The sequence below is a fragment of the Pelodiscus sinensis genome, chromosome 6 (assembly GCF_049634645.1).
Source record: "Pelodiscus sinensis isolate JC-2024 chromosome 6, ASM4963464v1, whole genome shotgun sequence".
Taxonomy (NCBI): Eukaryota; Metazoa; Chordata; order Testudines; family Trionychidae; genus Pelodiscus; species Pelodiscus sinensis.
The window spans coordinates 94,494,450-94,514,914 of NC_134716.1; the positions used below are offsets into that span (position 1 = coordinate 94,494,450).

At 42.5% G+C, this 20,465-nt stretch overlaps 1 protein-coding gene across 9 annotated transcripts in view; it reads left to right on the plus strand.

The window, feature by feature from the left end:
- Nucleotides 1-20,465, plus strand: part of PDE4D (phosphodiesterase 4D) — a 1,060,501-nt gene that overhangs the window by 909,341 nt on the left and 130,695 nt on the right. The window contains exon 8 of one of the 9 annotated variants that reach the window (XM_075932875.1): nucleotides 11,928-15,229. The exons of the other annotated variants lie outside the window; for them this stretch is intronic. Coding sequence (XP_075788990.1) covers nucleotides 11,928-12,037 — 110 coding nt within the window. The 3' untranslated portion in view covers nucleotides 12,038-15,229. Of the gene's footprint in view, nucleotides 1-11,927; nucleotides 15,230-20,465 lie in introns of those variants that run through there. 9 annotated transcript variants of the gene reach the window in all.

Consider the following 20,465-nt stretch of genomic DNA (forward strand, 5'->3'; position numbering starts at 1 on the left):
CTTTGGGATTTTTCAAGTGCTCTAAATGCTTATGTAGCTCCTTCAGAACTTAAAGCAAAAAGTAGTATATGACTACCGTATTTTCCGGTGTATAAGGTGACTGGGCGTATAAGACGACTCCCTAATTTTCCAGTTAAAACATAGGTTTTGGCCTATACTCACCGTATAAGACTACCCCCCTTCCGAGGCAACACCATTTAATAACACCAGCCCGCTGGATGTGCCCTAATACAGTACTGTAGCTTCGGCTACATACAGAACGTCCCTGTGCTGATACTGTATGTACAGCGCTGAGCCAATCCCGGCAAGCGGTGTATTCTATTAATGCATACAAAGCCTGCTCGGATTGGCAAAGGTTGTAATAGCCCGCCTCTCTGACTCAGCCAATCCGACCAGGCTTTGTATGCATTAATAGATGACACCGCTTGCCGTGATTGGCTCAGCGCGGTACATACAGTATCAGCACAGGGACGTTCTGTATGTAGCCGAAGCTACAGTATGTTTATACCCGGCGTATAAGACGACCCCCGATTTTTGGGGGATTTTTTTTAGTATAAAAAGTAGTCTTATACGCCGGAAAATACGGTATATTATTTTTTTCTTGTTGACATTATATTTACTGAATAAGGGTTATGTCTACACTTGCCCTCTAATTCAAACTAGGGAGGCAAATGAAGCATACTGAAGTTTCTAATGAAGCGCGGGATTTAAATATCCCATGCTCGATTAGCATATTTGCAGCCAGTCACCATTTTAAAATGCCGGTTGCCCAAATTAACTCACTGCATGTAGACGCAGTAGTCCAATCCAAAACCCTTCCCTCAATTAACTGTTACTCCTTGTGCAATGAGGAATAACAGTTAATCCAAGAGAAGGGTTTTGGATCGGACTACCGCATCTACACGCTGCGAGTTAATTCGGGCAACCAGCATTTTAAAATGGCGACCAGCTGCAAATATGCTAATCAAACAAAGGATATTTCAATCCCGCGCTTCATTAGCAACTTTGGTATGCTTCATTTGCCTCCCTAGTTCGAACTAGGGGGCAAGTGTAGACATACCCTAAGAGAGTAATGATCATTTATAGAATTGAGCTTTTTCAGGGCCCTATGGATGTCATGTGTCACATATTATACCCTAAGAGGAAGCCTGGTCTTATGATTAAGGCACTGGGATGGGATCAGGAGATCTGGTTTTCAGTATTTCCTGTGTAATACTGTGCAATCGCTTATCCACTTCCTCTATCAGTACTTCTTCCCTAAACTAGTACTTCCTTCCTCCCACTCTTTCTGTTGTGTGTATTTAGACTGCAAGCTGTTCATGACAGGGGCTACTATATAGTGCCCAGCATAATTGGGCCCCAATGTTGGATGGGATCTCTAAATGGTTCCATAATCTTTTATATAGTTTAGAAAGTTTGTGCATTTGTGTGTCAGTCTTGTGTCCATCAGTCTGTCTGTGAGTCCATTTTCTCAAGAACTCGTCCTAAATGGTAAGATCTAGGACCACCAAATTTGGTATGCAGGTTCCTCTTATCATAACTTGAAACAAGGTCAGGATTTGGTTGTGCCAGAGCACTGGGGCCTGCATGGAATGTGATTGTTTTGCACCAAATGGAAAGGGAGGAGTGTGATAGTGGGGACAATTATGCTCATGAATGACTACACCCCACCTGTGGGAAGCATCCGGTGGCCAGTAGCACAGCTCTGCCACCCCAGGCTGCCCCCAGGAAACAGCTGCCCATAGTGCCACACAGCCTCCTCCACTCCAGGCCACCCCCAGGAGAAGCCAGCAGGCGGGCCGCATGTGCCCCACTCCCATCTTGAACTGGCCCCGGGACGAAGCCCGGGGGGACCACTCAGGACCCTCCACCCTGGGCCAGTCCCATGGTGAAGCTGACTGGCAACATGCTCTCCCATCCCTGAGGGAAGATAACAATATAAATTCAGCAAAGCAATGCCAGTTCTATGTGACCCTGTGGCAATAAGCCTATGATTTTTTTTCACATTGCAATAAAATAGCAGTAAATTTGTAGTAAAGTAATTTTGTTTGAGATCCCAGATCAATTAATAGAATATAAGTTTAGACTTACATGCAAAAAAAAATGTAAGTTTTTTATGTGAGCCAAAAGGCATTATATGTGCACTAAGACATAGCTAAATAATGGTGTCAGTTTACCCAACCCAGGGACTTTAGTAATGACATTAATTCTTGCATGGGAAGCCCAGAGCTCTGATCTCAGGCATTTATAGTAAAATGATTTCAGGTCAACTTTGTCAAGTTGCTAGGAATGTTATTTTTCATGTGACATGTATTCTTTAACTGATCTGAGATTTTACATCAGTCTAGGATTTGTAGATACAGTATTTTTAAAAAGTATTTATTAGTCCTTTACTGCTTTGGGGATACCCACGGTGTGGTTTCAGAGAAGGCAACTCAGCTAGTCCATAGCAATGAAATATTCATAGACTCCATTGCAGCTTCTGTCCCTGAACTTGGGGTAGTGCAGAACCCCTTTGCTCTTGCTGGGGCATTAAGAGATAATATGCTTTCAGAAGCGACGAGGAGTCCTGTGGCACCTTATAGACTAACTGAAGTGTAGGAGCATAAGCTTTCGTGGGCAAAGACCCTCGTCGCTTTTGCAGATTCAGACTAACACGGCTACCCTTCCTATGCTTTCAGAGTTAATTGATGTATGTGGGAATATACCAGTTTCTACTTCGTTCTTTTGGGTGAAGGGCTATGGCCATGATCTCACCTCCTCCTCACCATCTTTGGGGTGACATTTTCTCTAGGGGTTGTTATATGCAGCAGCCCTTGTTTTCAAGAAAACTCCAGGATTGCAACAGAGAGCAGCTTTACTGGGTTAAGGTAAAAAAGATGAAGTTTCTTTGTAACTTCAGCACCTAGGCGAAGGCTAGCCACAGCATGTCCCTACATAAATATAATGTGCATTCTTCAGTCTGATATATTATTAACTAAATAGACTTGACCATTGGAAAACAGGGTTGGCATAGAATGCTCAGCACAAATGTTGCCCCTCTTACAAGGGATGCATGTTGTTGTGATAGGATAAAAATCAAGTTGGTATTATCTAGTACTTTCTAGTTCTATTCTAAAGCCTTTTAAAGCTCTAAAATTATATGAGTCTCTTTTACAAAAATATGGTCTGTGAATACAATGCAGTGGTTTCCAGGAACTGCCTATGTAGGTTGTTATTAATTTATCATGCTATACCTATTTAATAAATACAATTAGTAATAGTGATTGATATTTTTAAAAATCACTTTAGAGTATCATCGAGCCATGTAAAGATCAATCCTGTAGAGTTTGGATTACAAAATATGTACTAGAACCAAGAATCCTCCTATAAATGGGGAGAAGGGGGAAAAGTTCACAAGCAAGTTCTAAATTATGTCCCAAGGAATCTTGGAATAGTCAAAGAATAAACTCAAAATAAGATAAACATGCCTGCCTCAGACCTTGCTTCTCCCAAAAATAGAAATAACATCTTTGTTGAATTGAAAGATCAAAATAAACCACAAAAAGGCTTTATTTCTCTGCCCCCCCCCCCCCCCCCCCCACCCTCACAAACATCCTCCGTTCCTCCTAGAAGAGGCTAGGGTGTCACTCCCCATATCTTTCAGGGCTTTGTCTGCACTACAAAATTCTGTGTTAGATGAACCCAGTTTAAATATTGGTTTATGCTCCCATGAATTTCATATGCTTTTCTGGGTCTTTGTATACCTGGCAAAAGTATGTTAATCCCATTTTAAGAATGTATTCTCAAGATTAACTATGAAAAGGGTTTTCTAAAATGAGATAACATGCTTTCACCTGGAGCAGATACAGATATTATATATCCTCAATAGGCTAAACATATTTTTAATATTGATCCTGCCTACCCAGTAGTGTAGACAGGACTGCATAATACTCTGAAACAAGTTCATAATATGCTGCAATTGTGTACATCCATATTCCTCTCTGGAGTCTTTCCTACACAAGGAATTGGCCAGTGGTGCTGGAAAAAAAATCCCTGCAGCTGGCAGCACATTTACAATCAGAGTCCTAGTGTGACTCACTGCTTCAGTGGAAGAAGTGTTAGTAACTGTAAGATGATCTTGAGTCTCTCCTCCTCTGTTAGGGCAGGAGTCCATGTCCCCTTCCTTCGAATTCCTCCCAGAGCAATTCAGTCAGCCTGGAACTATCTAGAAGGCACTTTGCTCTATCCTGTGGCTGGGCTGAGCAGCAAGGAGTAGATAAGCCCTCAATCAGGGTAGAGTGCAAAACCTGTCAGATGCATGGCAACAGAAGGTTCTCCAGACAGTGTGGCTCTCTGCCTGGCCCAGCCCCAAGCCATCAGCCCATTGCCAGGAGCTGCCAGTGCAACTCTGTGTGCATGGAGCAGTGGGTGAGAGGGCAAGAGTCTCGGCACACTGCTCCTGCCCGCAAGCATCTCTCCCTGCAGCTCCCATTGGCTAGCAAGGAGAAACTGTGGCTAATGGGAACTGTGGCCAATGGGGCAGTACTCCCAGGGCTACAGTGCCTTGTTGGCCCCTTCCAGGAGCAGTGTGTAGATGCCCTGGTATCTCTGTTCCCAGGAGTTGCGGTGGCCAAAGGAGAGTGCTTCTGCTCCTGGCAACCAGTGCCTTGAACTGGCAGCTTCTTCCAGCTGTGTGGCTGCACTGACTCCAGTCCTCCCATCAGAGGTCCAATCTTTTATAGTTCTACTTCCTATCCCACCCCTCTGCTTCCAATGGGATTGGTGAATGTGCCATTTCTGTCCACCGGGGAGTAGAAGTGAGTCTCTCCCTCTCAGGGTAGCAGACCATACCTCTTTGCTACAGTAACAAAAGAAAATTTCCCTAACATATGCCAGGCCTCAATTAATGGTGCTCATTCAACTTTCACAACCTTCTTCAAGGTTTGTTCCATATCTTCCATTCCTTTTACACTGTACACTTTCTAGATCATTCTAATTTATGAACCGAGGAACAAGCCCAGAGTCCAGTTGAAATTGATAGAGTATTTTTATTGTTATCCTCTGTGATTTAACTCATTTAAATCTTTAGTTAGGAAATCATCGCTCTACTTCTAGGCATCGGTGCCATTGATTTAAATAAGATGTAAGTAAATGCCTAGAGTTCAGCACGTTTAAGTGCTTCTCTGAATAGAGAGATGTAAAAGCAATAAAGTTGCCAGCACTGAGGCTATGTCTACACTACAGAGTTTTTGCGCACCTCAAGTGCGTTTTTGCTCAAAAAGATTGAAAGAACAGAGGGGGTTTTAGGAATAACTATTGCACCTTTCTATGAGGAACACCTCCTTTTTGTGCAAGAGTTCTTGCGCAAAAAGGTGTGTGTGGATGGGGAACAGGGGGGTTTTGCACAAAAAGAGGCAATCGAAAAAAGCACTGGTGCCCTGGTGGCCATTCTGTAAATAGCAATCAGAGTTTCCTTTCGAGATAGCGTCCATGCAGTCTGGATTCTCTCTTGTGCAAGAAGTTTTTGCAAATATCTCTTCCGCAAAAAGCTTCTTGAGCTAAAAGCCTGTAGTCTAAACATAGCCTGAGCCTTTCAGAATCTATTTTCTGGAATCTCCAGGTGCTGGTTTTGCAATCCTGAACAACCTGAAATATCTGCCCCCAGGCATCAATTCAGTTGCCATGACTACCTGCATGGAAGAACTGTTAACATCTTATACATCAAGCCAGTGTGTCAGTAAAGTCAAAAAAGACAACTACAGTTTTCTTCTTCCATTTTCAATATATGTAATAAGCACTAACACTTGATCACAGGATGATTTGATTTGGTCAGAAACCTGCCTAATCTTCACTCAAAAGTTCTGTCATGGGTGTAATTCTCTGTGGGATCATCCACTCCAGGAGTCTGTACCTATAACTCAGGAATGATTCTAGGTAATAACTGGCTACTGACCAGTGTTCTTTACCTGATTTTGGTAAAGCTGTCGCATTAGCTTTCCAGCATATCTTTTGTAACCTGTTTTTCTGTATGATGTGGGACATTGAGATAGACCCTCCTCCCCTCATTGTTGGGTTTTCTTCCTAAGATGATATGTACTTCTGTTAATATACTGTTAAAGACACTGTTTTAATTCTTTGCGGTGCCTTTTCTACTTTTTCCATAGAGAATCACTGGACATTTTCATTTACATTGAGCTGTGGAGATTACTTATATTAACTTGTACCCTCTAAGCTGCACAGCCACACAGTCCTGCAGCTGCTTAATGAGTCCCATCCAGCTAAGGGCTCACGGCCCGTGCACAGAACGCATCCCTACCGACTGGGAGAGACTGGCTGCTTTGTCCTCAGCAGGGAGCTGCTGCTGTCATCGAGAGAGAAGTGCCTCTCCTGCCACCAGGCAGCTCCGTGTGCAAGTCCGGAGCCCCTGCCTGGGTGGGGGTCATTAGGCAGCGCCGGGGCTGTGCATCTGTGTAGCTTAGAAGGAACACTGATTGACTCCATTCTTTTTTATCAAAACCTTGAAAATGTTACTTATCTGCTTTTGTGAAGTTGGTCGAGTACATGGCCACACTGTCTGGAGAACCTTCTGTTACCATGCATCTGACAAGTTTTGCACTGTACCAGACTTCCTTCTGAGTGTCCATGCTTTCCTGCTAGTCCCATTCCTGGGTTGCTGTGTTCCCAGCATGCCCTTTGGACTACATTAAGGCTCTCTAACAGCTTCACTATTTCTGGATCAACTGGCTTTTCTATAATGTTTCAGGAGAGCTATACATTCTTCATCCAGGAACATAAGAATGGCCATTCCAGATCAGAACAGTGGTTCATCTAGCAGCCCATGATCCTGTCTTCTGACAGTGGCTAGTTCTAGATACTTCAGAGGGAAAGTCAATTATAAAATGATCAGTCCTCTGTTGTTCAGTCCCAGCTTCTGGCAATCAGAAGTTATGGCAGTCGCCACGTGGGATTGCATTCTTGACCATCTCGTCCAAGACCATCTTGACCATAGCCTTTGATGGGCCTAGTCTCCAGGAACTTATCTAATTCTCTTTTGAACCCATTTATACTTTCGGCCTTTACAACATTTCCTGGCTATGACTTCAACAGGTGGACTTTGCATTGTGTGAAAAATTACTTCCTTGTATATGCTTTAAACTTACTCCCTACTAATTGCCTTGGGTAACCCTCATGCTTGTGTTATGTGAAAAGGGAAATAACACCTCCATGTTAATTTTTCCACATAGCTTGTGATTTTATAGATAGCTATCTCATCTTTCCTTAGTTGCCTCTTTTCTAATCTATAACTCCCAGTCATTTTAATCTGTCCTCATATGGAAGCTGTTCCTTACCTTAGGCATTTTTGTTGACCTTCTCTGTACTTATTCCAGTTCCAATATATCTGTTTTGAGATGAGATGACCAAAACTTCATGAAGTGTTCAAAGTATGGGCAGCCATGGATTTATATAGTTGCATTATGATACTAGCCATCTTATTATCTCTTTCCTAATTAATCTATTATCTTTTTTTTGACAGTTGATGCACATGGAGCAGATGTTTCTCTTTTTTGACTTGAGTGATAACAGCTAATTTAGACCCCATATTTTGCTAGTAGTGATTGTTTCCAATGTTTACTACTTTGCACATATTAATATTGAATTTCACCTGCCATTCTCTTGCCCATTCATCCAGTTTCGTAAGATCTGTTTGTAAATCTTCAGTCAGCTTTAGACTTAACTATCTTGAAAAATTTTGTATTACCTGCAAACTATTACTTCACTATTCACCTCTTTTAATTTATGAATATGTTGAACACCATAGGTTCCAAAACAGATCATTGGGAGACACTGCTATTTATATCTCCCCACAGTGAAAATTGACCATTTATTCTGACCCTTTGTTTCATACTTTTACTCAGTCACTGATTCATGAAAAGGCTTCCCCTGTTATTCCATGATTACTTACTTTACTTAAGAGTATTTCTCATGGGAGCTTATCAAGAACTTTCTGAAAGGCCAGGTACACTATAACATTGGCTAACCTTTGTCTACATGCTTGTTGACACTCTCAAAGAGTTCTAATAGACTGATGAGGCATGATTTCCCTTACAAAAGCTGTGTTGACTTTTCCCTAGCTTATTGTGTTCATGTATGTATCTAATAAGTCTATTCTTTACTATAGTTTCAACCAGTTTGGCTGGTACTGAAGTTAGGCTTACTAGCCTGTAAATGCCAGAAACCTGTTTTAAAAAATCAGCATTACATTAGCTAGCTTCCAGACACAGAGACTGACTGGCACAAAGACTGATTTAGTTGGTAGTTCTGCAGTTTCATATTTGAATTCCTTCAGAACTTGAGGGTGATTACCCTCTGGCCCTGATGACTTATTATAGTTTACTTTATCTGTTTGCTGCAAAACCTCATCTATTGACACCTAAGTCTGCTTCACATCTTCTGCAGTGAACACCAGTGCAAATAATTCACTTACCTTCTCCACACTCAGCTTCCTTGAGTGGTCCTTTAGCGTCTCCATCATCCTGACTATTTGGTAGGGTTCCTACTTCTGATGTACTTTAAAAATTGCTGTTAGTTTTTGCATCTTTTGCTAGTTACTCTTCATGTTTTTTTGTCCTGTTTAAGTATACTTTTACATTTGACTTGCCAGATTTTTCCTCTTTCTGTTTTCCATAGAGTTTCATTTCTAATTTTTAAAGGATTTTTTTTTGCCTCTAACCACTTTATTTACACTGTTGTTTACCCATGGTGATATTTTTTATCCTCTTATTGTATTTTTTAAATTTAATTTGGTATACCACATTTGGTTGGAGCTTCTATTATGGTGTTTTTATATAGATTCCATGTAGCTTGAAGGTGTTTCACTCTTACGACTGTTCCTTGTAATTTTCATTTAATTAGCTTCCTCATTTTGTATAGTTTCCCTTTTTGAACTTAAATGCTATTGTTGTGGGTTTCTTTGGTATTTTCTCCCCTCCCAAGATATGATATATAGATATTGGTATATCAGTTCTGTGCCAGCCATGAAAGACTTGGAGATGGCCTTAAATATTGCTTTGGCAAATCTTGAATATGCTTGAGATGTTATGCAGGATATAGACTGTATAATAGTCAACGATCTTACTCTAATTGTGTAACTCTGCCTTTCTGTGGTTCTAGTGTAGGCTTGAGCTAGTAGTCACAATACAATACTGCTCTAGAGAAAATTTCCAAGGACCATGAACACAGCTGATTCATTTTCCAGTAGAAATGATGCAGTTAAAGTCAGAGAATATCCCGGGTTCCAATGGGCAGAATGAAATGTTGCTGTTGCTTAGAATCATGAAGAAGGCAAAGTTCACTGCAGGAGGCCAAGTTTGCAAGGTGTGCCTCACTTTGATCAGATTCTGTACCACCAGATGTATTAGTGATGGCTATTTAAGCCTCCAGCATAGATGGCATGAAGCTGAAGTGATCATAGAGTTTTGTCATATCTTTCATGCAAGGGGTAGCTTATACAATTCAGAGATTATGAACTTATTGGGCATTAGGTAATTAACATGGGTTTCCTGAAGGTAGATGGCATCAACACTGTGTTGGGAGACAGTATTTCCAAGAACAGAGTGCTTTGTGGCTGGCAGGCCCTTAACATTCAACTAGCACATAAAGGGCATGACCTAGTAGATTCTGTCTCCTGGTTGAAGCTTTGTTTTCCTCCCACAATGGGAACATAGTTACACTGTGCCCCATCTCTAATAAGGGCTCCTTAGCAGAGCCTGCCTTAGCATTTTTAAATGGGTCTTCTGTGACACAGATGCTGATTGGTGGTTCACATCTCTGTGTCAGCAACTCTTGTCACTATACCTAATACACTGTTGTCATAATCTGTATCTGAAAGGTGTCATGTAACGGTATCATATACAAATTGATAACACTGTGTTATCAGTTACTATTACTACCCATGTAGTAATACCTTGCTACCCTAAAGGCTCAGAACCTATAGAACGGCAAAGTTTGAGAATATCATTTTAGAGGCAACAAATCTTGCATCTTGGCGGGGGTTTAAACTAGATGACCCTTGTGGTCTCTTGTAACTCTGTGATGCTATGATCATATGATTATACTGGAAGACAGATCAGTATCCAATGTAGATGATTGACCTAAGATTTAGATATAGACCAAGCCTTAATGAGCGGAAGCTGTAGCTTTTTGTACACTATATTGCCATGTGGACCCTATGACGCACTTAAAAGTTGCATATTGTACTTTGACTTGCTGTTTTAAACCATTGTATGTTAGTATGTAGTATGGAACTTTTAGTTCACAGTAGCAAGACCCCGACTGCTAGTTAATGCAGAGCAGACTAGAGCGCTGTAGATTTACATCATTGTTTGGCACATGCTAACTGATCATATGGGCAAGACTTCTGTCTGACTGAGGTGCTTTTGAAAATTTTACTCAGAGTAGTATGCACTTAGTAGTAAGTGATATGTTTTAAACCAAAAATAATCAGTCATTTGAGAAATCCAAATAGCAGCATTAGCCCTTTTCACTGAGGGGAGAGAAGGAGAGAGAGAAGGAAGATGGCTCTGTGGTTACAGCACTGGAGTGGGTCTCTAAAAGTTTTCAGTTCTGCCGCAGACTCCTTGTGTGACCTTGGACAAATCACCCTGATTTTTCTGTGCCAAGTTTCTGATCTGTATAATAGGAATACTGTTACTACTCATCTCACAGAGACATTGTCCAGTCATGTCTGCGAGATGCTCTGATTCTGTGATGATATAAGCCATGGTGAGAAATTTTAAGAAAAAAGTCTGTTGTAGACAAGGTCCAAATTAATTCCTGGCTCTAAATGTTCAATTCACTAGGACTGCTGTTTCATCAGAAAGGTTGCCACAATGAAGAAATTTAGCTTAGCCTATTCTTTGTAGTGTGACTGCTGGGCAGTCTGAAGATAGTGAAATGTGTTGGGGGCATGCACAATCAAAATATTGGAGGGTGGACTGCAACACCCTTGCCCACCCTCAGTGCTGCAGCTGTTAGATTGCTGAACAACCTAGATACTCACTTGTAATGCATAGAAGACTTTTGTTTTTATAATAGTTTTCTGAAAACCGTTATTTGTCATTCCCATCTTTTAGAAAAGCTCCACAAATGCTTTTTTGCCTACTAGGAATGTTAAATATTGGTTAATTGAATAGTTGAGTAACCTTATGAATTCTTATTTGTTACTCAGCTATTCTGTAGTAGCTAGGGGCAGGGGCAGCAGCTTGTGCTCTCCAGCCCTACTCCCAAAGAGCCCCAGCTCCCCTCACGGACCAACTGCCTGTCACCCCATGCTGCAGCCTCTGATACAGAGGCAACAACATAGGGTGCCAGCAGCCCCTGTCCAGGTGTGTGTGGATTCTAAGCTCCCAGACCTAGCACAAACTGGAACAGAGCTGGGCTACCTGCCTGCCTAGCTCCTAATGCACTTTAAATGCAGAGCCACACCAGGAGTAGATCCTGGACCCAACATGAGCCAGGACTGAGCCGGGATGACTGACTGCCTGGCTCTTAATATACTTTAAATGCAGAGCCATAGCATGGGTAGGCCCCAGACCCATCGTAAGCCAGGACTGAGCAGGGCTGCTGGCCAGCGTGCTAAAAAATTTACTGCTAGGGGAGGCAGAAAATGTGTAGTCTATAGCACTAACCTATAAGCTTTTTCTTATTGGTTAATTGTTTAATTGACTAAAGTATTACATCCCTAGCTTTTCCTATATGCTGTGTCATAAGTCCGGTTATAACTTCCCCTTGTGGTATCTTTTGTACAGTTTTTGAAACATAAGGCTATGTTTTTATCTTTCCTAAATATACAGTGATTTAGTAAATGGTTTGGGTAGAAATGAACTTTGAATTTGGAAAAAATAATAAAGTTATTAACAATTATTCATCTTTTCTTTATTTTCAAGTGGGTTTAATGCTGGTGAAGGGTACTGGATTGGAAGCCCTGGAATTAAAATACAGATTCAGCAAAAGTGAAAAATTCACTGAACTGTCCTGCCCTCATGTCTCAACCTAACTTGAAAGGGGACACTTCTAGAAATAAGAGGTTGTTTATTTTGTTCATTTATTCTTTGGCTTTTTTCCCCAGAAATTGCCAACAAGAATGCCAGTTAGACACCTGTGTATTGGAACTGGTCTGAAATAGGGATGTTAACTATAGATTAATGTGCTAATCAAATAGTCGATGCCATTTGCATCGACTATTTGATTAGTCAATGAGGGCGCCTCTGCCTTTGAAGTGTAACAACAGCCCTAGGGCTGTTGCTACATTTCAAAGGTGAAAGTGCTGAAAGGAGCACAGGGCCAGCTTAAATTCCCCGCTGGCCCTGTGCTCCCCATGGCATTTCAAAATGGCAGTGGACTCCCCAGCTGATCCCAGGTTCCATCCAGTGCTGCCACTTTGAAGCACCCCGTCCTTTCCCCCCAGACACACACTTGCTGCCTCTTTAAGTTAGAGGCAACGGGGGGGGGAGGGGGGGGCAACTAGTTAACTGGTCTGTTGGCTATCTGATAAGCATTTGCTTATTGGCTAGTCAACTAGTCATTTACATCCCTAGTCTGCAACAGACCTCCAACAGACCTCTGTGTACACTAAGCTATCCAACCTATGATAATCCTAACTGATATTCCTCCATTTTACTGTCTTTCTCACTGCTTCCTTCATCTTTGTGGAATGGATAGCTTAGGTTATTTGAAATCCCATGTCAATCTTTCAATATGAGCAGACACCTTTCCCAACCTGATCTAAAACAAAACCTACACTGTGTACAATCAGAACTCGCCATCTTTCCATTCTACTTTTTGTCTTCCAGCAGATTTCAGTTGATGGTACCTGTCCTGTTGGTATGCAAGCTGCCATCAGATGATATGCAGATTGATTCTAAAAAGGCTTCAACCTTTATAATTGGCTCAGTCAAGGGCAGTCCGTGGCTATAGGCAGACTCGGCCGCCACTTAGGGCACCGCTGCCTGGGGCGCCCGATGATGATGTCACGGGGGCACCTGGGGCATCCGCCGATGATGTCAGTCCATTGACGGCCCTGCAGGCACGGGCACCGATCATGCGTTCTGCCTGGGGTGCTAGCTGCCGCAGCCAACCTTGGGCCACTCCTGGGCTCAGTTAATCAAAAAATGCAGTCATACAGAAAAGGGTGATATGTGAGTAGCTCCACATGTTCAATCAAGCTTGTTTGAAGTTATTTAGAAGGTGAGAGGAAGAATAGCCAGTCAATAAGTACTTTGAACTGGGATTCAAGACACTTGTGTCCTAGCTCCACTCTCTCTATACAATTTATTCTATTTAACTGAATTAGCCAACATAGCTACCAGTTGTGGAGATATACATCAGGCAACAATCACACCAGGGAGCATATGAGTGGACAAGGCTCTGGCAGCCACGTGTGTTTTAACAACCAGTTGAAGCACTGGGGGGTTGGAATGGATTAGAACTCCTACTGTTGCCACCACTGTTGAAGCTGCAAGTGTGATGACATCAAATGGAAATTTAAAAAATAGTTTAGTGTAGTCACAGCCTTAGAGAACCAGGTGTACGCTGTTACATAAGAACACAAGAATGGTCATACTGAGTCAGACCAAAGGTCCATCCAGCCCAGTATCCTATCTGCCAACAGTGGCCAATGCCAGGTGCCCCAGAGGGAGAGAACCGAATAGATAATGATCAAACGATCTCTCTCCTGCCATCCATCTCTGACCTCCGACAAACAGAGGCTAGAGACACCATTCCTTACCCATCTTGGCTAATAACCATTAATGGACTTAATCTCCATGAATTTATCTAGTTCTCTTTTAAACCCTGTTATAGTCCTAGCCTTCACAACCTCCTCAGGCAAGGAGTTCCACAGGCTGACTGTGCACTGTGTGAAGAAGAACTTCCTTTTATTTGTTTTAAACCTGATGACCATTAATTTCATTTGGTGGCTGTATAGTGCAGACCAGAGGCGTAGCGAGGGAGGCAGTTGACCCTGGGCACCATGCTAGGGGGGCACCAATTTAGTTGCCTGTGAATAGCCTCTGAAGTGCAGCCTGGGCAAGACAGTGAGACCCAGCTTCTTTTTATGCTGACAGCCTCTGTGCGAGATCGGAACAACCCCATGGCAACCCTGAAACGGGGAATGGAGCGGTGGCAGCTGGAGTTCAGGGCTGACTCCGACTTCTGTCCTCTCCCAGTCTGGCTGGAGACTGGTGTGCAGCTGCAGGCTGGGCAGACCCCAAGAGCTAGGCCTCTCCACTCGCTGGAGGGGAGTAGATGGAAACCGGGGCCAGTTCCTGGAGTCCCTTGTCCCCATGAGGATCTGCCTCAAGAGCTGCATCACACTCACCACTGGCCAGCCCTGGTAAGCTACCCCCACCTTCCAGTACCGTGCCATGAGCCCTCCACCTAACACCACCATCCCTGACTCCTGCACCCTCACCCCCAAACCCAGCCCCCTGCATGACTCCTTAACTCCACCCTCGTCCCTCCAAACACCAATCCTCTGTCCTGAACCCGCCTCCTGACACCAAAACCACCTCCCTGAGCTCCCCTACATGTCCCATCCCTCTGCTTAAGAACACAAGCAAAGCCGGGGACATTGCTCGGCGCTCTACAGCGACCAGTTCCCACTCCAGCTGTGCCACAGTGGCTGCTCACAATACAATGCCACCCAGGACCCACACAGCAGTTTTGGTCCCAGTCCCTTTGCAGCCTGGCCTCATCAGCCTCCTTCGGAAGCCCTGGGTCCCAAACTTCCCACGAGCCACCGTCGTGCTGCTAGGCTTGGTGCAGACACACCAGATGCACACTGCACACTGCTCCCGCATGCAGCTCAAACAATTCTCCAGCCTCGGCCACCCAAGTGGGTGCGATTCATTGTCATCCCAAACCACCATGCCCCACTTGCCTTGCGGGCTACGAGCTCCTGTTTCCCACGTGACCAATTTTGCACTTTGGCTGGACGGGGGCAGCAGAGGATCCAAGCCAAATTCTGTTCACATGTTCCCCTCCCAGCACAGATTGGAGTATGTAAAGTCCCACAGGTAGTAACAAATGAGGGGGGGGACACAAATTTTGCCTTTGCCCCCAGACACATTACACCCTCGCTATGCCTCTGGTGCAGACAAGAGCTAAGGTCCACACTTTCCTATTGTGATAGAAATGTAGCCGTGTTAGTCTGGTGTAGCTGAAACAAAAAACAAAAAACAGGACTATGTAGCACTTTAAAGACTAACAAGATGGTTTAATAGGTGATGAGCTTTCGTGGGCCAGACCCACTTCCTATTTCTATTTGATCTGAGGAAGTGGGTCTGGCCCACGAAAGCTCATCACCTATTAAACCATCTTGTTAGTCTTTAAAGTGCTACATAGGCACACTTTCCTATGTCACTCTCGCATACTCTTCTCCACTTTAAGACAACATTCCACAAAGGAGCGGGGGGAGGGAGAGAGATATTTATTCATTCTTAAACTATGGGCATAGAGTGATTAAGAGGGATTTGGGGATTCTATGTGCTCAATTGCCTTAAGGAAGAATTTTAATAAATCCCTTTAGTTTCAGTAGAAGTTACAGATATCCTGAAAGGGAGAAGAGGGTTCCAGGATGGGTTATATTCCTGAGAGATACATGAATGGGTATGGACACTTTCTTGTTCTGTTTTTACTTAAAATATACACATGGTTCCTATCATCACGTTAACACAAAAGAATCAGCAAAAATTACAGGGTACAGGCGTGCAGCTGACACACTTTCAGAGCTCCAGAAACACCAAGTGAGTTTATTTACCATCAGCAAGCCACTTTCTCCAAATTGTTGCAAGGCGCTGCTTCCAATTTTGTGGAGCAAAGTAAAATGTTTGTAAAAAGGTACACTCCCTTTGAAAAGAAGGGGAGTTGTACCTGCTTATGCCAGGACTGAATCAATGGTAAACATCTGTGATTTCAGAGTCTGTATGTAGGGCTTTATTACTTCCAAAAGAAGCTTGTGCATTAGAGACTATAAGGGTGCATCTATACAGCAGGACTGAACTCAAAATAAGCTACACAAAGTGAGCTATGTCAATTGTGTAGCTTATTTCGAAATTGGGAGCATCTACACAGCACTTATTTTGAAATAGAGCACTCTTTCTCTGACTTCTCTTACTCCTCATACACTGAAGGTTACAGTAGTCAGAGTAAGAAGTCCTCCAGATTGACAATATTTTGACATTATTTTGAAATAACTGCCTGCTGTGTAGACACTGACTAAATTATTTTGAAATAAATCTAGTTATTTCAAAATGATGTTGCAGTGTAGATGTACCCTAAGTGATCCAACATGGTAATGATTTTCTAATAAGTGTGTGTGTGTGTGTGTGTGTGTGTGTGTGTGTGTGTGTGTGTGTGTGCGCGCGCGCGCACTTCAGGAAAGACATTCTAGGGTAGTTTGTGCTAATAACTCATCAGGGCAGCCAACAGCTGGCTAAGTCATTTGGAAGGAGTAAAACTTACTAGTATGTCGAACTTTGCAAGAATTTAAATCTACGGTTTCTGCAAAATTTTGTGAGACCTGGAATGGCAAATGAGCTATGTTAACTAATAAATATTCTCCTTCAGGTGGCCGATATTTCACCATGTTTTGTCCTATCAGATCAAGCTTGTAAGGATTTAATTTCATAATAATCTGAGAATGTCTTTTGTCCTTTCTGCCTTCTACAGTGAGATATTTCAGGTCCATATCATAGCCATCTATGTATAAAAATGGCCTGGACATCCTAACTGTCACTAAGGGGGTGTCTAGACTACAGGGTTTTTTCGAAAAAAGTGATCTAATTAAGTGACCTTTTTTCGAAAAAACTTCCCCTATGTCTAGATTGCCACCGCGTTCTTTCAAAAGTAAATTGAAAGAACACGGCAGTTTTTCCGACCATGGAAAACCTCGTTTTACGAGGAATAATGCCTTTTTTCAAAAGTGCTCTTTCGAAAAAAGGCACAATGTAATGCAAACTGTGTTTTTTCGAAAGAGAGCATCCAGACTGCCTGGATGCTCTCTTTCGAAAAGCGGTTTGCTTTTTCAAAGTATTGGTTGTAGTCTAGATGCTTTTTTTCTAAAGAGGCTTTTTGAAAGTATCTTTTGAAAAAGCCTCTTTCAAAAGAGGCTTGCAGCCTAGACATAGCCTAATTCTAAATACATATTTTTTAACTGAGTTTCGTGCAGTATCAAATTGTACTAATGCAGCTCACATACAAATTAAGTGCTACAAAAGGAGTGGGTTTAAAAAAAATAAATCAACCTGTATTGCCAAAAAGAAATGCTTTTATGGGGTTCTTGCATCTAATCCTTCTTTCACATCTACTGTTTTAAATGAGGAGTAACCCTTTGAAAACAAAGAACTCATAACAATGTAAAATATGTAAGTGAGAAAAAGAATCAGGACCTTAGTTAGGGCTAATGTTGTAAATTAAATGTATCAGTTGAGAAAACAGATACTTTAAGCCTAATGTGTATTTAGAAAGATGCCTGAATTATCTACATTGTTACTCGTCTAGTTTTCAAACAGTATTTCATAACAAAAACAAGGAGTGAGATTGACAGTGCAAGAACCCCGGAGAAGGGAGGCCAGGGCTACAGTTCTGGAACTGGTCTCCTATTCTGCCACCTGAAAGGACAGCATGAGAGGCAGGCAGCAGTTTGCTCAGCTTCTGCAAGGGAAGGTTAACCTCATTTCACTCCTCCAGACAAGAAGCAGCATTAACTGAGCTGCGAAAGGAACTCAGTTCAACTCTAGCAGCATAAAGACAGACATGCTACTGCAAACGTGTGCAGACATTTCTGAAAGGTGGGGCTCTTTACATAAGAAAAGGAAAACTAAAGCCTTCATGAAACCCTATTTTCAGCTGCCCAAGTCCACATTAGATAGTCCTTTAAACCTAAAATGACTTTTCTGCCACTAGTCTAGGCTGTGGGGAGCTGGAAATAAAATAATTGTAACTATGTTTACTGGCTAATATTTAAAATTAACCATGAAAAGGAAAAAATAGAAAAGCAAGAGTCAGAATTTTTAATTGTTCTATTGTTTGTAAGCTTTAAAATAAAATACTAGACAATTATAATATGACATGACTCTGTTTCCGTATACCTACACACATCTTATCATATTTACGTAGTAGCATAATCCCGTTCACTACAGTACTCCACTCCACAGATTATCAGAAACACAGCCACTCTAGAGTAGCCTCTGAGGGCTGGTTTCTGATGTCGCACTAAGCATGATAAGAATGCCATTGACGTCAGTAGAGTCATCATCAGGGAGAATGGCACCCCTGCTCTTGAAACCACACCAAGCAATTGCAGTGCTTTTGAAAATTAAAAGCTGGTGTTAGGGGGAGTGAAGCGGAGAAGGAAGCAGAGGCTCCAGCTGAGCTCTTCGATTTCTTCTGCATTTCCTGTAAATAAAAAACCCAACCTCGCTGCAGTGTTTTGTAGAAGGAACTCAAAATTCACACTAGCAGAAAAGGGATAATTTAATCTTTTAGGAATTTGTTTTCTAAGAAAATTTACTATGCCACCCATATGCTGGATAATATAAGCCTCAGGCCACCAAAGAAAGAATAAGCTTCTTAAAAATAACTATTGTGCTGAATCAGATAGAATTAAAATGATTTTATATGTGTAGCTTGTACTGAAGCTACAAGAAAAAGAGTATAACAATTATTAATTAGAGTTCTAGAAAATCATGGTGTGGTGGTATTGTATTTGCAAGAGAAGTTCACATTTATTATTTACTTTGAAATATAATATAGACTTTGTGTAGAGGAGAGGAGAGTGTATCAGATATAATTATATTAAATACGCTGTTTTTGACACAAACACAAGATAGATCAGAGTTCATAACCAACAGCACTAAATCAGAAAAGTTGTATTGATTATCAAATGTATTGTTGATTATAATTGCCTTCTCAAGCAGTTCTGAGCTGAGATATTATTATCCCTTAAAGTGTGTAAAGGTAAAAGAGCAGCAGACTAGATTATATACATCATCAGGAAAGCTCATTTTATCTGACAGCCTGGACTCACAACATCCAAATCTATGTAATCATTTTCATAAACTGACTTTCATAAACAAAGAATCCTTAGGCTGCAAAAAACAAAGTAGTTCTGGAGGCTATGTAAATTCCATCCTGCTGGTGTAGACAAAAAATAACTGAAAGAATGCTAAGAAGCAAAAATGTAATAGTTGTGGCTAATGAGCCAGTCATCATTTCACTTCATGTAAAGAAAAAATAAAAATGATTTTTTCGTATATTGGATCTGATTCTTCTCTTACTTATATCAGAGCAACTGGTAATAGCTCCACTAAGTGACAACAGTGTTGCTTCAATATACAATTGGTGAGAGATCAGGCCCATTAACTCTAAATCTGAGCAAACTTTAGTATTTTCATTTTTTTTAATCCAAACACTGTGGGTATGTCTACACTACAGAGTTTTGTTGGGAAAATGGCTGTTTTTTCAACAAAACCTGAGTTACGTTCACACTGCAATTGAATTCTTTCAAAAGTAAATTTAAAGAACAGAAGGGTTTTTCCAGCATTGGTAATCCTCTTTCGATGAGGAAGGAGCCTTTTTGCAAAACAGCTCTTTTGGCAAAAGGGGGGTCTGGACAGGGAGGAGGGTTTTTTTGTTTGTTTGTTTTTTAAAGAAGAGGCCTCTAGGAAATAACACAGGTGCCCAGGTGGACACTCTGTCCAAATTAATCAAGACTCTATAGTTCCTGTCTCCTGGCCCCTCTTAAAGTAGCACCTCACCGCGCAGCTCTCCCTGCCACAGGCCTTGCCACGCGTGGCCTAGCCTCAAGCCCCCCGCAACTCCCCTGTCCCTTGAAGGGAGCAGCCCCAGGGATCCCAGAATCCACCCAATGGGACCAAGAGAAGGGCACCCTCATGGTATGGAGCGGAGATCCTGTCCCTCCTCAAACTATGGGGCGAGAAGGACACGTTGCAGGATCTCCGCTCCAAGTGCTGCACAGACATCCAGGAGCATATGGCAGAGTACCTGGCAGAGTGCAGACACTCACCCCGGACCTTGGAACAGGTCCGGAGTAAGGTTAAGGAGCTCCACCAGGGATATGTCCGGACCAGAGAGCGCAGCTCTTGCCCCTACTTTGACGAACTGCACCAGATCCTGGGGGGTGGGGAAATGTCTTCCCCACCCGTCGTAGTGGACTCCGGCCTCGAGACTCCTGCTGTCACCATGCCGGAGGTCATGGCCGAGAAGGAGCAGGAGGACCAGGGCCAGCTGGAGGAGGAGGAGATGAACACTGTCATCCTGTCCCTGGAGCCAGTTCCTGTGAGCCAGATTGTCTCCCAGGCCTCGTCGGATGCCGGGGAGGGATCTTTAGGTGAGTGGTCTTAGTTGGTCACACACATAGGGCAGGGGAAGCTGGTGCACAGGGAGCAGGGTGCGAATGTCAC